At 42.4% G+C, this 15,887-nt stretch overlaps 1 protein-coding gene across 2 annotated transcripts in view; it reads left to right on the top strand.

Moving 5' to 3' along the window:
* The window catches only part of LOC121609858 (vacuolar protein sorting-associated protein 13B-like), a 316,585-nt gene that overhangs the window by 49,267 nt on the left and 251,431 nt on the right, over positions 1–15,887 (top strand). For both annotated transcript variants that reach the window (XM_041941573.1, XM_041941574.1), the window contains exons 13-16: positions 840–1,025; positions 3,389–3,558; positions 3,845–4,039; positions 6,787–6,911. In XM_041941573.1, coding sequence (XP_041797507.1) covers positions 840–1,025; positions 3,389–3,558; positions 3,845–4,039; positions 6,787–6,911 — 676 coding nt within the window. The remainder of the gene's footprint in view (positions 1–839; positions 1,026–3,388; positions 3,559–3,844; positions 4,040–6,786; positions 6,912–15,887) is intronic.

The raw sequence follows: 15,887 nt of genomic DNA, 5'->3' as shown, positions 1-15,887 counted from the left end.
AACCTTTTTTTTTTAATCTTGGGAAATGGAGACACTTTTAAATCGTCTAAATCCTAGCTAATTTCAGCCTCCTCATCATTCCACTGACCGTTCTAACTGCAGCCATATGGTTGATATTAGGCCTAATCCATTGCAGCCAAATGTCACTAAAGAAAAGAAGGGGAAGTGGCATTGCCCATTGCCCTTTTTAAAACTCCAGAATTCAGTGGGAGGTTCACCCCCATCCCCCAGCCTTTTGAGCCAACAAAGTTAAATTCATAGTGTTGACTCCCCGAGCTGTAAGAATTTTCAGTACAGTGGTGGAATGTAATGGGAATAAAAAAAGTTTGTGACCCTTTGTCCTCTTCCTCCCTCACTACCATTCATCCACCCCCTTCTTTTATTTTTAATTTCTCCCTTTTTATTGCCGGGGAGCTGAGTCTTTTAAGTGGACCTCTGGAACAGGGGCCTGCGATGAATGAAGGGACAGCTGTGTGAGAGAAGTGGACATTTGGAATATTCATCATTCTAGTGGTTCACAGCTATGTGAGCTGCTCCCTGCTGCTGCATTACACCGCTGCCATCTTTGTTGTGTTTTTCTCCAACAAATGAGGAGATTTTATATTTTTACTTAACTAAGAAATGAGATATGGGGAAAAATGTTACTGCTAAAAATATTTAGGTTTTATAAAAACACAAAGCCCTGTACATTGAATACAGTAGGTGAAATGTCTACTCTACTTACACTTTTCAATTTTTCCTTTGAAAATGTATTAAATTTGCTAACTGACAGAATAGAATAGTTATATATATGCTATATTTGTTTTCAGTATGTAATGTAAGTGTGTTTCTTTTCGTAGGCTCTCCGGACTTCTCTGCGGTGAGTATGGAGGAGGTAGTGCCCGCTGTTCAAGAGACATCCATCAAGAGGCTGGTGGTAGGACCACTGGACATCAGGCTGCACAGCAGCGCTGTCCACCGCATCCTCAAGATGGTCACCTGTGCCATGGACCACGAGTATGAACCTTACTGCAAACCACAGCGAGGTCAGACATGTCATGCTAACAGTTGCTCCATCTGTTTTACGGGGCTGACTTTAATGGCTAAGAGTCAGCTAATAACTAGTAGTTCACAGTACTGCCTGCACTCAACTAACTTTATACTTGTTTCATCACTGTCTGTCCTCTTCTCTTGCTGTCTACTCTGTTCTCTTCTTCTGTACTCTGTTCTGCCAGTGATCGGAAAGTGCAACAGTTTGCACTTTACAGTATTCTCATCACATTGTTATTTCCTTGCACAACCCATCTGTCAACACACATATGAACATGAAAGCAATGACCTTTTGGACCACATGAAGGAGGATAAGCCAAACACCTTTGTTAGCCATCGTCCCTGCTCAGCTATTGATGAGCTCATCCCTGGGATGTTGTGAAAGAACATGGAATGTGTGTCTGTGTGTAATATCTGTAGCAATAACTCTCATTTTTGCGAAATGATAACATCCGCAGGTTTCGGTTGTTTCAGCATCTGCAATAGATAATAGATGATGGGGTAATTACTATAGAGCTTTTGACTAAAGCTGGTTAGGTCAGTGTGTTCCTTCCTGTTTCTATATGTGTCTGTACTCTGGCATTTACTGGAGAAGGGTCAGCATAGTTAGGCCCCCAGGGGAGTGGGGGGAAGTTTGGGGGGCCATTGTGAAATTGAGAGGAGATAAAAGAGGATTTTTTCACCAAGGTAGCTAATACAGATGGAGTGAAGAAATAACACGTCTTACGCATTTTCCAGAGTTCTTCTCTCTTCTCCTCTCACCTCTTCTCTGTCCTCCTCTCCTCTCTCATTCTCTCATTTCATGTCTCCTGTTTCTTCTCCCCTCTCCTGAAAAGCATGTTTAATACAACATGTTGGGAGCGCCACTGGCAAAGTTTGCATCTATATCAACTGAATTTGACTGTACACTGTAAAGGACAGCTGTTCTTAGTTCTGTCTTTGGGACTGCCTGGGTTTTGTGCGGTCTGCAAATGATTTTGTGACAGGTGCTCTACACTACAGGCTTGGCTTCAGGAGGTATGCTTGCCAGGAGAGAGGTACAGGTCAGGAGGTCAAAGACATGACAATCTTTCCTCCTCATACACTCCTTGCCAAGAGCTCAGAAAGAATCACTTTCCTCCCCAAAACTGGCTGTAAATAGAAGCCAAATTGGCTGGTGTCTTGTATTTTATAAGATCTTGTCCTATTTAGAGCGGGAGGTTCCAACTTGCAAATTACTTACAGTGTGTCCATTTGTGTGAATGTCTTTTTATATGTTGTCTAAGAACAATAGAAGTAACCAAGTAACAAGAGTTGGATTTGTTAAATGGAACAGGAAAATACAGGGCAGGGCAGTAATAGTTGTGCAGTATGCTGTGTATGTCGGCGTGCACACTTGTTCTTCTTTTTATCATATTATCACCTTTTCTGTATGTTTAAATAGAAATTCTTTGAGTGCTCGTAATCATGCCTCTGTGTGTACCATGTGGGCTGCATGTTTTTTGTAATTTGAATGTTGACTGTGGATGTTGACTTGAGCCCTGGCATATGATTAGATTGGACATGGCAGTGCCAGATGAACCTGATGCGGGCTGCGGCGGAAGGCCAAAGAGCAAAACAGCTTTGGGATCAGGTTCTGAGCCCACCTTGGAGCTGGGAATGTAGCCCAACAGAACCTTTACTGAACTGAAACAAACCCATGTTCTGGGACCAGAGCCAAGGCCGTTCAGTAACAAAGGGCTCAGGTTTTGGTCCACCTCAGGGCCTGGACACGGTTTGGTGGTTCAGTGCTCTGGTCACTCCTGACTTTGGTGAGCGATGACCTCGCTAGCCTCTATTCCATGTTGACTTGGTTCACTTCATTTTCTGCCTTTCCGGATGTTTCTGGTTATTGATTGAATGAGTGGTTTCATGAGTTAGTTCAAAAACAAAGCTACTGGGAAACAGCCACTGTAATGAATATCGCTTGGAGATGCCAGTACTTTTATGGTGATGTTTATTTTATTTAGTGTATGAGGTGGTGGTTTTTGTTGGAAAATACTTTTTTATTGTTTTAATGCTGCAGGCATAGAGGAGAGGCGCCCACTCAAAGAAACTGGTGTGCTTTACAGCTAACCTCTCTCTCTGTAAAACAATCTTTAGTCCTCCAATCCAAATGTCTTGGCCTTTCCCACTCCATCACTTTATTTCAAATAATGCACCACAGGTCACATACTTGAGGTTAGATTCACTTGTGTAAAACATAGGAAAATCAGTTGGGTTTGTAATACTATGTTTGATCTTACACTTTACCCTCTCCCTTTAGTGCACCTCTGCACTACAATATGGTATTTATTCCAAAGCAAACATGTTTCTCTCTGTTGTGTCATTGTCTCAGTAGAAATGGTCGAGGAGAGCCATGGTCCAGCCACTTCAGAAGAGATATCAAACTTAGAGGAATTCATCCCAACCAGACTCACGTGTCTCACTCTGCTCCAAGTCTCCGTCACTGTCTCCATGGCAGAATTCAACCTCCTTCACACACTAATGCCTGTCATCATGGGACGCAAGGTAGTATATGCAGGCTTACTCTGTTCTACAAACATCCTTCCATCCTTATCCTTATCTTCCTTGAGAACCTTTTTTTGAAAGCTTATTAATATGTCATGGGAGGTTGCGTTTTGTAAAGTTAAGGAGTGAAAATCAAGTCTACAGAGCAGAGAGGAGAATGATATGCACATGATGATCAGACACTTGTTTTGACTTTGCCAGAAGTCTGTACTTTGTAGCTGGAGCGATACGTGTGATCTATCACTTTTAATCCCCCCCCCCCCTTTTTCTATCTTTAATATCCCAGACTGCGACGGGACCGGTCACCATACCAGTGTTTCAGCCGGTGCGCCCACTACCTTCTGTGCAGTTCCAGGTGGAAAGGGTGAACGTTGAACACTCAGTGCCCATGTATGCGCCACAGCTGGTCAGCACTGTCAGCAGTCTCGGCCAGCCTTCCGACAACCTGCTGCATCACTGCTATGCACACCTCTACCTCAAGGTGAGCACAACAGTATTCCACTCAAATCCCAGCACATAACAAACAACACATCTGATTCCTTTGCATTTAATGAGAATTTATTGAACTTGTGCTTTGAGTTATTTCTAGGTTAGAGCTGCATCCTACATCTACAACTGAGTTTTCCAAAAAGATCTGTCAGACCTATTTAACCATCTACTATTCTACAATAAAACTAACCAAGGCAGATTGCAGTTTGAACCTGTACATTTTGGGTTTGTTTCACATTTGCTGATTTGGTTCGCTTATTAAGAAAGGTTATGTTCTGTGTCTTAAAGACACATAAGAAACTATACCTTGTGTTTGATAATGTACAGCGTAAAACTTATGGTAGAGCAGATGCAAAACTCATGTGGAAATCTAATTCTTCTCCAGTACCCCTTTTCCTTCCCTTTGCCATTTTTTGATCACTGCAGCTTTTTATCTGTCTCCTGTTTTGCATATTTCATTTTATTTTACATGTGTCTTTATCATCTGTCAAGCTGGCACAAACACACATTTACTGTCTTTTTTCCATACACTGTAGTCTTAAGTCAGTTTATCAACTGCATGGCCACAGTCTTAACTCTACTCTGAAATAACTCTAACGACCCTTTTAATGACCTTGATGACCCCTTTTCACTTGGCCATAAAAATCTCAGCACTAAGCTTCCTGATGAGCACCAGTCCAACTCTGCTCCACTTCATGGTTTTCACCCAGCAAAATTGATGGGATGTAACAGGCTTGTAATGTGCAGCTGTGACACTTCTGTTATTGTGTTGGTTATGTAGTTTTGACTGGTGGTTTGAAGCTCAAATGATGAAATTCTTTGTTGGTTACAGTTACGTTTGCACATAACATCAAACTGGGGCCTTAGACGAATCTCTTGGTTTTTCAGGTAACATGTTTAAAATCACTGGGCAAGATTCTCGTTTACCCATAGGCCAGTTTTGTAAGCACTTATTTAGAATGTTACGGTTGAGCTATCAGAAAATCTCGGCAATTCCTAAGGGGGATGCGGGGACAATTGATAGGCCATTTACTTAACATTTAAAGGTTGAAAAACTATAATGTATGTTTAGTTTGAAATAACTTATACTAACAAATAGAGTGGTCATGCAATATTTTTTTTCTGAATGTGTATTAGCATCTTGTAGAGGTAGCTTAAAGACAACAAGACTATAGAGGCTTTAGCAAATTCAGCTAATCCACCTTTTAAGAAGCCCTAATAACAGATCTAGGATAATCTAGGGTGTCCCAGTCTGGCCTGGTATGGCCTGGGTGTGTTTTTTTTAAGGCAGGATGTTTGCTGGACATCATGCTGGTAGTCCTTATCACAGGGTCACTGCAGGGTTAACAGTCAACTGGTCAGTGGCCAAGGACCATTCTTACCAATCAGCCAATCAGTGTCCGTATCTGCCAAGGTACTAATTCTACCTCTGGATTTTGGCAGCGGGATCATGACAGGGTGGAGGTCATTCTGGCCGCAATTCATCCACTTCAGGAAGTGATTTGAAACGGGTATAAACTAAGGCTTATCTTAATCTGTGTTTTATTGACACTGGCTGTCAAAGCTAAGGTGTCTGTCTTGAGGGTAGCAGTTAGCTATTGTCTCACTATTCCATGGTTGTAGACAAGCACTCAAAGTCAGCCTGTTTGCTCAACAAGGAGGCCACGGTAAGTAGAGCGATCATAATTGGAAACTTGGGCTATTTGAATAACTACTTACTGCGGGCTGCTGAAAGGAGAACAGAATTTGGAATCTAGTCTCCCAAAGGAAGCTGCAGTGAATCGGTCTGTGGCTATAGCCCAAAGCTTATATTTCACTGTGGGTGTTTTATTATGTCTACATCTGTACCTGGCAATCATACAACATTCAACTTGATATACTACTCAGGTGTGTAATATGAATGTAAAATTAATTTTCATTTTAGTTTTGTCTCTCTGATCTGGGCCATGTGCACAGCAAAGTGGTTTGGTAGGCCTTCACTAGCAGGAATTGAAAGAGTCCTGCTTGGAGCATATGCAGCAACTGCATCGGGGACAGCTGAGCCCAGCCATCATCCACTTCCTCCAATATTAAACAGGACTTCATCCACCACGCTCACCATTAGCAGTATGTAAACGTTGAGGTCGCAGTACATTATGTGCCTGATTATGTGGCAGGAGCTTTGATACAAGCTTGGTCACTGAAAAACACCACTTTGAGGTCAGTGAATGTAAGAATCTCTGTTTACCGTTTGTTGGCAAACGTATTTGTGCTAGTGAACCAAACTACCCGCAAATGTTTTAGCCAGACCCAGTGTATTCAAGACTCAGTAATGTGTATCCTCATTAAATTTACAGTGCAGTGCTCACGTCACTTTTGGATTTACTCGATGATTTAGCACAAGGATGTTTCTAGCAGTGTCTTCCAGAGTGTAAGATGGACTTGCTGACAGCAGTTTGTACAGTAAACAAGGATAAGATGATTTTGCCAGGGCCTGTTACAGTGCATATTTGGGCTGCAACAGGTCTGTTGAGAGAATGACAACGTTGGCTGTGTACGTCTGTGTTTTCTTTTCAGAAGCTGTGTGAGCTCAATGAGAGCTGACATGTTTTTTTCTGTGGATCCACTAAATGGTTTGATCTATACATTGCTGAATTTCCATGTGTGCTTTTTTCCTCCCTTGTCTTCCACTTCTCCTCTCTCTCTCTCTTCCACCATCTGTCGCACACCCTCTCCCTTTCTTTCTGTCTTCCTTTCCAGGTGTTTGGGTTCCAGGCAGGCTTGACATGCCAAGACAGTACAGGGGGTTTCCTTCCTCTCATCCCCATCATCCCTTCCTTCAGCACTGCACTGTATGGGAAGCTAATCCAGATGCCTGCATACTGGTGAGTTTCCATCAATTCTAATAATGGATGGAAATTTGATTGAGTACAGAGGCAGGTAGAGTTCCCCTTGTGAACATGAATGATTAGATTTAGATCAGTAACTGCAATTGATTTTAAAGCTATCATCCATTTTATTAATATCACTCTTAGTTGTTTTGCTCTGTCTAGGTTGATCTATTATCTGTTTTGTTCATACTTAACTTAGTGTCAGATTGTCTCTTGAAGCACATCACAAATGACTCAAATAGCCAAATGAGTGTCCTGGAATCTTTTGTCTTTCTGCTGGCCTCGTGGTGACACAACACAAAGCATTATTTAGACCGTCCAGAGGAAATTGTGTCTGGGTGTTTGGTACAAGTAAAAACATCCTGTCCTGAGCTGTGGACACATCGTAACAGGGCCTCCAAAAATGGTTTCACTCTACATTATAAATGTTGAGTATCTTACAAGTCTGGTGTGCAGAAAAATCACAACAGACTGAGCACTACCGACTGCACCCATTGTGTTCGATCCAGGTGTGGTCTTGTACAATTTAACATATTCTAGGTAATTACTCGCAGCACGAGGTGATCACCATCAACACATTCCTACAAGTAGTCACTGCACATGTAATGAACTTGTCGTTGTGTAATGGCTAAAGGGACTAAACCATCAAGGGAAGGGAACAAATGGAAGGATGTTTTTGTACATCCTACAAGCACCTGTGGGGGGCATTATAGTTAACAATCACCCATCAATTCAACTCAGTAAAGATGCAAACCAAAATGTGGGGCTCTAACGTAAATGGATTTTTTTTTTCTGACTTCAGAAAGGTTTGGGTGTGCACTACCTAAAAGTATATGTTTGGGACTGTTGATACGCATACTTGGCTGTCTGTATACAGTGTGTTTGTGTGCGTATGTGAATGTACGTGCATGTGTGCTGTCATGTATTCTGCTTTATGAAGAGGATTGCAGCCTTTTGTGGGCAGTGCATCAGAGGGTATTTAAAGTGATGGATGAGCCACTTCTTCAGCGGTCAGTGGGGAAAATAGAAAAACAGAGTCATCGAGTAACAACTGCAACAATTTCTCAGATGGTTTGAAGCACAAGGAGAGGAAAATAACACTGGTGTCTAAAGAGATGAAAAAACATATTTCTATATCCCTTTTCTTATACCAGACAGAGAATGACTCATTGGGGATGTCCCTTAGAGAGGTGAAGAGAGGTTAGGAGTTGAAGAGAGGACAAGAAGGGAGAAGAGAGGAGTAAACTTTTAGAGGTGGAACAGTCAGACAAATGGAGAATTTGAGAGAGATGGACAAGAGAAGCTCTGAGAAGAGAATGAAAGAGAAGAAGGAGAAATGGAAAGGAAGAGGAAGCACCCTAGTGTTGAGACTGTAGACAGTCAATTGAGAACAAAATGGAGACAAAAGAGAAGGAGAATAGACAAGAGGGTAGAAGATGAGCAGAGAGGAAGAGATGATGATGGAGAAAAAGTGTAAATGGATAGTTTTGTGGGACTTCACGGAAGACGGATGGGATGAAGGCTTGGGAAGATGAATAAACAAGTGGATGGGAGAGGGAGAGAAAAGGAAAAATAATTTTAGAAGACGAATGGTCTCACAGTGGGTTGACAGTATGGATCTGTGTGTGGTGTTAAATCACGGGGCTTGGTTTTACTTTTGTTACTGAAAATATTGTAATGAGCACAACCTGGGTCTTCTTGCACCGTTTCTGTTATGTGTGTAAAATGAATGAATGAGTAGCTCATGTCCTGTCTTCCATTTGCCCTCAGCACGCTGAAACAACTTGATAGCACATCTGGTTGATAGAGCAACAAATATATGAATCTTTCACGTTTTGAAATATAGAGATGTGTTGGAAACATAATTCACTCCATCACTACGTGTTCAGTAATCATCATCTGGAAAACCCTTGATGCAAGCATGCACACACACACACACACACACACACACACACACACACACACACACACACACGCACACGCACACACACCCTGTGCCCTCTCTCACACCTTGCAGTCAAAGTGCCTGTTAAAGCAGGAAACCTGTGCGAGAGCACTAGCTTGGGAATCGATTTCCCCCCATTAGTTTAGATTTAAACATGTCAAAGAGCCGCAGATGGTTTTGACTTTTCCTGACTTCTTCTCCAGGCAAACATTGCATCTACCGTACAGTGGTTAGCTGGCCACATGAGTAACCACAAGGCCCTCATTCATTGTGGTGTATGAGCGTGTCTGTAGACAGAACCTGATTCCCTGTGCTCTCTGCTCTCAATAAGAGACTGCTAGCTGCTTGTTTGATCTCCAGCACCCACCCCCACCTCTTTTTCTGTCCTGCCTGCCTCAAATAGTGGATTCAGATGTCAAACGGATGTTATTTTTCTTTCTGACAATCACTAGATGTTTCTCATCTCCAGAGAGCCTTCCAGACCGATGCCCTCCTGTGGCTTTTCTTTCAGCCTGGACCAGCCCTTAGAAATAACGCTGACAGCCTCTCACAGAGTCTCCTTGACACGTTAAGACAGTGCTCTGTTATGCTTTGTTGTAAGCAGACCTTTGATGGAATACAGTATGTACATGTCCAGTAACAATGCACTAGGAGTCCATATCTGTTATTTGAATAATGTTAGACTACGTGATGGCATAGCAGGATTATTTCCACTCCTTGTAATTTCTGTCATTCCTCAAAGAATTTCCGATAACTCGACAAGTTAGAGGCACTTCTCACATTTTGTTTCATTGTCAGTCTCTTTCCCTGTAGATGATAATGGGACAGGGTGTATTGTGCAGGGTTATGAGTTCTGAACCTGCCATTTCATGCTTGAAGTGACTCATATTTGACCCTTTCTGTCTAAGCGGGAGGTATGGCTGTCTTGCTTCCTGACCTGTGTGTTGTTGAAGTCAAAATCTAATTAACACAACCTGACAGTTTGCTCCTGAAAGAATGATGATGAGCAGGTCTGACAGAGAAGTAGAGAGAGTGGTTAGAAGAAATACAAGAGAAATATGAAGGGAGCTGACTGACAGCCAGCAATGGTTATAAATGTATTTGTTTCCTATTGTGCTAATGTCCTCCGCTGAGGTTAGCTGCCACAGTTTTGATTATTTGGGGAAAAGTAGAGAAGCCCTTGGATGGACAGTGAATTGAAAGGCTGAGAGCACATATTATCTTCAGTTGACTTTATTCTTCTCAGTGTGTTTGAGCAATAGCTGACAGACATACAGTCAGACAGATGGTTCTTCTCCTCAAGGTGAAAGCTGAGTGACACACTGGGGGGAGCCAAAAGATGCACTTCACCAGGTGGTAGCATTTAATTTGACTGTATTGATGTTTGTTTTGGGACTGCTTCTCGGCGCTGATGTAACTCCAAAAACAGCCCTTTCCAAGATGTTCTGTTCTCTGAGCAGACACTGAGCAGAGCTGTACAAGCTTTTGAAGTTTCAAGGAAATATGAAAGAAAGTGGGAAGCATGAGACCATAGTGAAGGTGCGCGAGAGAGACAGTGAGAGAGTGTGCTTAGAAAAAGAGCTCTCTCTAGTTTCTTTGTCAGTCTGTAGTTTTGTTTTGCAGATTATTGGATCAGCTTTTCCATTACTAACTTGAAAGATAGCTTTAGATTTGTCTCCCTGTGGACTCTATTAAAAGTAAATGGTGAGTGACAGCAGAGAGGGGTAGCTTGGAGTAGTGACGTACAGAAGTTGATGTCATATGAACACATTTTGCATCCCTTGCCCCAGTTTTCCCCATTTCTCTCTCTCTCTCTCTCTCACACACACACACACACATAAGCACGCACACACACACACACGCACGCACACACACACAAACATGTTTGTCATTGTGCTGCCAGCTCATGCTTAACCAGGCGCATATGACTGCCAGGTGATCATGGGGGATTTGGAGAGGCACTGGGCGTCTGTGAAGACCCAGCACCTCTCCTGAGGAGTTGGCACACAGTGCATACTGTAGCTCATGTTTCCTTCAGTCTAACCACAAAGGCTCCGGCTTCTCACAGTGGGCAGCATGGGGCTTTCACTGGGGAAAGTACACTGCCTTGACATCTTCTCCCTGCCAGCCGTGGATTTCATTGGGCATTTCGTATTGTGTGTGAGACCTTGGATGTATCCAATTAGACTGAAATGTTCTTTTTAAGGAGAAAGAAATTTTAAGAAAAGGTAGTTGCTCCAGAGCAATTGCAGAGTCTGACCTTGTGGTTCCTTGCATTGCATTTTTGAAGAAGACAACAATCACTTCTTTTTAATCACTTGAAAGTGGGTAATATATTTTTAGGCTGGAGTAACCTAGGGTAGCTGATGGAACCTTCTCTGCCAACATTTTGAAAATGCCCTTGTAAGGGCACCTCAGCTCAGTTGTAATGTTTTAACCTCCTGGCCTTAGTTAAAATTACCTCAAATGCTGTAATGCAACCCATGTTGTTCCTGTGTGGAGATGAGGGAATAAACTTTAGAGGGTGGAAACTGCAAAACCAACTGAAATGTGCCTTTTGGTTGCTCTGACTATAATAGCGTTGATTCTCTAGACTGGCACCCTGTGACATTGTGTCCAGGCATTACTACTGCTAATGTATAACTGAAAATGAGTGTTAGCTGTTGTTAAACTGTATCAAAAAATCACTGGGATTCATCCTGTGGAGATCATGAGAATCTGTATAGAATTTACTGGCGAATCATTTGATAGTTGTTGAGATATTTCGGTCTGGACCAACGTGTTGCACAGACAGACATTGCTATCCCTACAGCTATGCTGCTAGCATGGCTAAAAAACACCAAAATGACAAAAGATACTGAGTGGCATTGAGCAGCAGAAATTTCTACTCATAAACAAAATGTAAGATTTACCTGCATGTTTCATCATGTATGTTTTTGAACCATTGTACAGTAACTTTTGGTGTGGATACCATCATATCTCGCAACACCTGTTGCAGGTTTACCTGTAGAACACAAACTTGTGGATGAAAGTAGAATTATTGAATGCTGAAAATAACTCTGAAACAGATCCTGGTAAGAAAAAAACACTACACTATTCTATCAAATTTCAGATTCTATAATTGCTTCTTATTTTATTCTATAAAATCATGTGACAATTTAAATCAGTGTTATTGCTGCACAAAACAAACAGCCTGCTCCTTATATTTTTGTGAATAACCTGTCATCTGTAATATACATGAATGATTTACACTGATTTCTGAAGACCAAATAGAATTGGCAGAATTGGCCCTGAAGTTACTTGTAAAAATTTCTGTGGAAAACTTTCTGCCATGCAAAGAAAAAATAGAAATAAATTATTTGCCATTCACTAAGAATAATATGAATATCCTGAAGAAAACAAAATAATTACTCTGAAATTGCAGAATATTTGCTGAATTAAAAAAAAAACAAGTTGTAGTAGAGTAGGGATAGTAAAGATTACCCCTGAAAAATATTGAAGTCAGAGTCTTTCCTCTTAATATACGCTACCATGTACTAACCAAGCAGTCATTTGGTCAGCAAGAAGCCCAAATCCTCTGAAATGAACTTTCACTCCCAGTGAATTAAAGTGCAGCTGAGAGGCATCAGGCTGTACTTATCCCTAATGAAAGGCAATGTATGGGGCCGCCAACTTCACAGGGACTCTACAGAGAGTCTCAATTGGTCTGGCTGTTAAACCTGTTATCCCAGATAAAATCAGTGCCTGCAAAAAAAAGGAGAAAAAAGAGAGGGAGGGAGGGAGGTGGCAGTAGGGAGGGGATGTTAGAAGTGCCACCTGCATCGATCTCCCCAAAACTCACTCTCTCACTCAGACACATGAACGCAGATGTACACACACACACTTTCCCTCACACCATATAATATTCCTTATACAGGGCCACCTGACGGCAGCAGCATATGGAGGCAGGCCAAGGCCGGGGCCCACCAACCAACCAACAAACCAGCAGCAGCCTAGTGTGGCTCGTCACATTGCAGGTCGTAATTCAGCCCCATGCCAGCTTTTATGTGGCGTTTTTAGCAGCCCCTATTCCTCGCTCAGCTATTTCTGAGGGGATAGTTTCTTGAAGCATGTGGCATTACAGGTGCATGTTATATAGCCACAGAAGGCTGACTTGCCTTACGAATGTTTCTGAATAGAAAAGAATGTTGGCTCTCCCATAATATCTAATTATTGATCTAACTCTATTACGTTGTCAATGGTAAGTTCAGTTTTTAGCACTACCTGTTAGGACTTTTTATGTGAAGGTTGAGAAATCCATTACTATGTCTGGACCAGTAGTCTAGACTCCAGATTAGCTCATGTTGTGATTTATGAAGGCTGCTTGAGGCATCTGAGGCATGAGGCTTCTGGTGTGATTGTAATGCCTCATTACTCCTGTTCATAGTTAGTCATAGCAAGCTGCTCCTGGTCTATGTCTCCAAGCACAGCCAAGAAAAGGAGGACAAATGCTTTCTGTGTCCTTCACTGTTGAGCCATAGAGATCCAAGTCAAATTTAGCAAATGTACATGAACAGCATTCACTGGTGAGAACATTGACTGAGGCTGTTACATTTGTCTACTAGCCATTTTGGCAGGCAATACCATTAACAAGTGGAATTGGAATAATCATTTTGGCCGATGAAAACTGATTTGGGAGTGGCTGTTAGGTGGAAAAGTCCATTTCTGTGCACTGAGTATACATTTATATGACGTATGACAGAGATCTTGTGAATGATGTCACACATGCAGCTTCTGCGTCAACTGTTGTGCCCCTCAACCAAACTTTGATTAGTGTTGATTTTGTAATGAAGTAATCACTTGTGTTACTCATCAAGGTCTTAACTGAGAGGTCCGTGTCGGCAGGGTTAAAGTCACTGAGAGCTGTAATGGTGAAGGATAATTGAATGACCTTAAATCAATGTGTGGTTGCTGTGGTCATGCTCTGCTTTGAGTTGTGGTTCGGGGGCCATAAGAGAAGCAGGCAATTCATTTAGTTGAACACGGCAACGCATGAACTAGGCCCTTCCCTGTTCTTGAAGAAACATGGGAATGTTTTGAGAAAGACGGGATGTAGGCACACACTGCAACAAGTAGGCTTTATGTATTAACAGGTGTGTATTAAAACCCTGGAATGGCATATGATGTAATATTGTTCCACTTTTCACTCCGAAGCACAGGAGTGCAAAGGATTGTGAGCTGTGAGGTAAAACATCATATTTCGTGTGGCACAGTCTATAAAGTATTTTGGCCAGCTTTGTGGTTGTGATTTTTTTTTCTCTTCTACATCTGGTGTCAGACAGTTTTATTTGGTTTTATGGCTGACAGAGATCAATGGATGTATTGAGGAGCCTTGTATGAAGGAAATGGCATCAGCGAATGGGAGGCTTGTGCGCTCACTGATTGACGTCTCAGCTTTGATGGAAGCTTCCGTGCCGTTCTTGCAGCATTCAAACGATGCAACAGAAACCATCGTCGCTCTGCTGTGGAAGCTGTTTACTTGCCCTTATGATTACAAGTGTCATTTGGTAGCTTAAATCAACATAGGTTTTAACTCAGCCCTAAAGTGTGTATTAAAGGCTGTAATGTTTTCAGGCAGTATTCCTGCAATCCAAGAATATTTGTCGACTTTTAACTATACCATGAGATGTATTTGGGCGAATAGGCTACAGCTAAGATAGTGAATTCAGGAGCAGCTGTAGATGTTTTCAGTTGACTGAAAGACTCTATTAATGCCTGAATTAGTCATCTGAGGAACTGAAGCTTGAGGGAGGGAAAACAGTGGGAAATAGGGAAGGGTAGATGGATTATCAGCTCTGAGTGGATTATCATCTACTGTGGTGTGCATTCCACTGTCCTCTCCTCCCCACCAGGCCTCAGTCCTGCTCCATTGCTTCCCAGAAAGACGACCATCCATTTTTCACTGCTTAAAGAAAAATCTGCAGTTACAAGAAACATTGGTGTGACCATAATGAAAAAAATGATCTAGCTGGCAACCTCTTGTATTCCTTTTTTGACCATCTGCATGAAGGTCAAAGGCCTTGAGAGAATAATACTGAGGACAACTAGTCTGGATTAAAATAAAGGGCAGCCGGTGCTTCCGTTGACTGCTGCTTTTGTTGTTATGGCAACGGGACGTACAAAAGTCTGCAGCAAAATCAGAAAGTATAAATATGATATTAGGTCTGTAGTCTCTTGACAGAGGCCTCCTTTCTCTGTGTGTCCTTATAAGGAACCGCATGTCCTCCACAGCTGGACATGCTGGACAGAGGCAGGAAGCTACATGCACACACAGACACACGGGTACACACACACATACACAGGCCTCTTGATGTGTTTTCCTTTAACGCCTGATGAACCACGTCATTGCCATTTTCTCGCCTTGCGGTCTGCAGCTGTCTGCACAACTTGATTAAAACATTTCTTTTAGTAATCCCTGTGTAATGAAGCCCTCTCCTGAGAAGGATCTCAGTGTGTATGTATTCATGTGTGTGTGTGTGTGTGTGTGTGTGTGTGTGTGCGCGTGCGCGTGTGTGTGCGTGTGTGTGTGCGTGCGTGTGTGTGTGTGTGTGTGTGTGTGTGAAGTTGCGCACATATATGTGTGTTTTGGGTCAGGGGTGCTCCAGATGGGAGGAAGGGGAGGGTCTTGTGTATGTGTGTGTGTGAGGGAGAGAGAGAGTGGGGTGTTTCTTTTTATGAAGAGTTTGGGCTGTTCAGGGCCGATGATTGAGAAATGCACACATGGAACACCTTTGACCCAGGGGAACCACAAAACTCTGAGCTGTGGCCACAAATACAGTCCCTGCCTACTCCTAACTCATACCCAGATCCAGCACAGGGCCTTTGAAGAGCTTGGTTAGGTTAAAGAAATGGATGTCATCAGAGATTGTGGTTGAGAGATAAAATAAAATTGCAATTACTTAATTGCACCAGCAGAATCACAGCGAGAAATCAACACAAGCCTAGATTTACATGAAGAAAAACACAGTGAGGAGATTACAGTGGGA

The sequence above is a fragment of the Chelmon rostratus genome, chromosome 8, assembly GCF_017976325.1.
Source record: "Chelmon rostratus isolate fCheRos1 chromosome 8, fCheRos1.pri, whole genome shotgun sequence".
NCBI lineage: Eukaryota > Metazoa > Chordata > Actinopteri > Chaetodontiformes > Chaetodontidae > Chelmon > Chelmon rostratus.
Note: the sequence above shows the minus strand (reverse complement) of the source record. Positions and strands in the feature narration are given on the sequence as shown.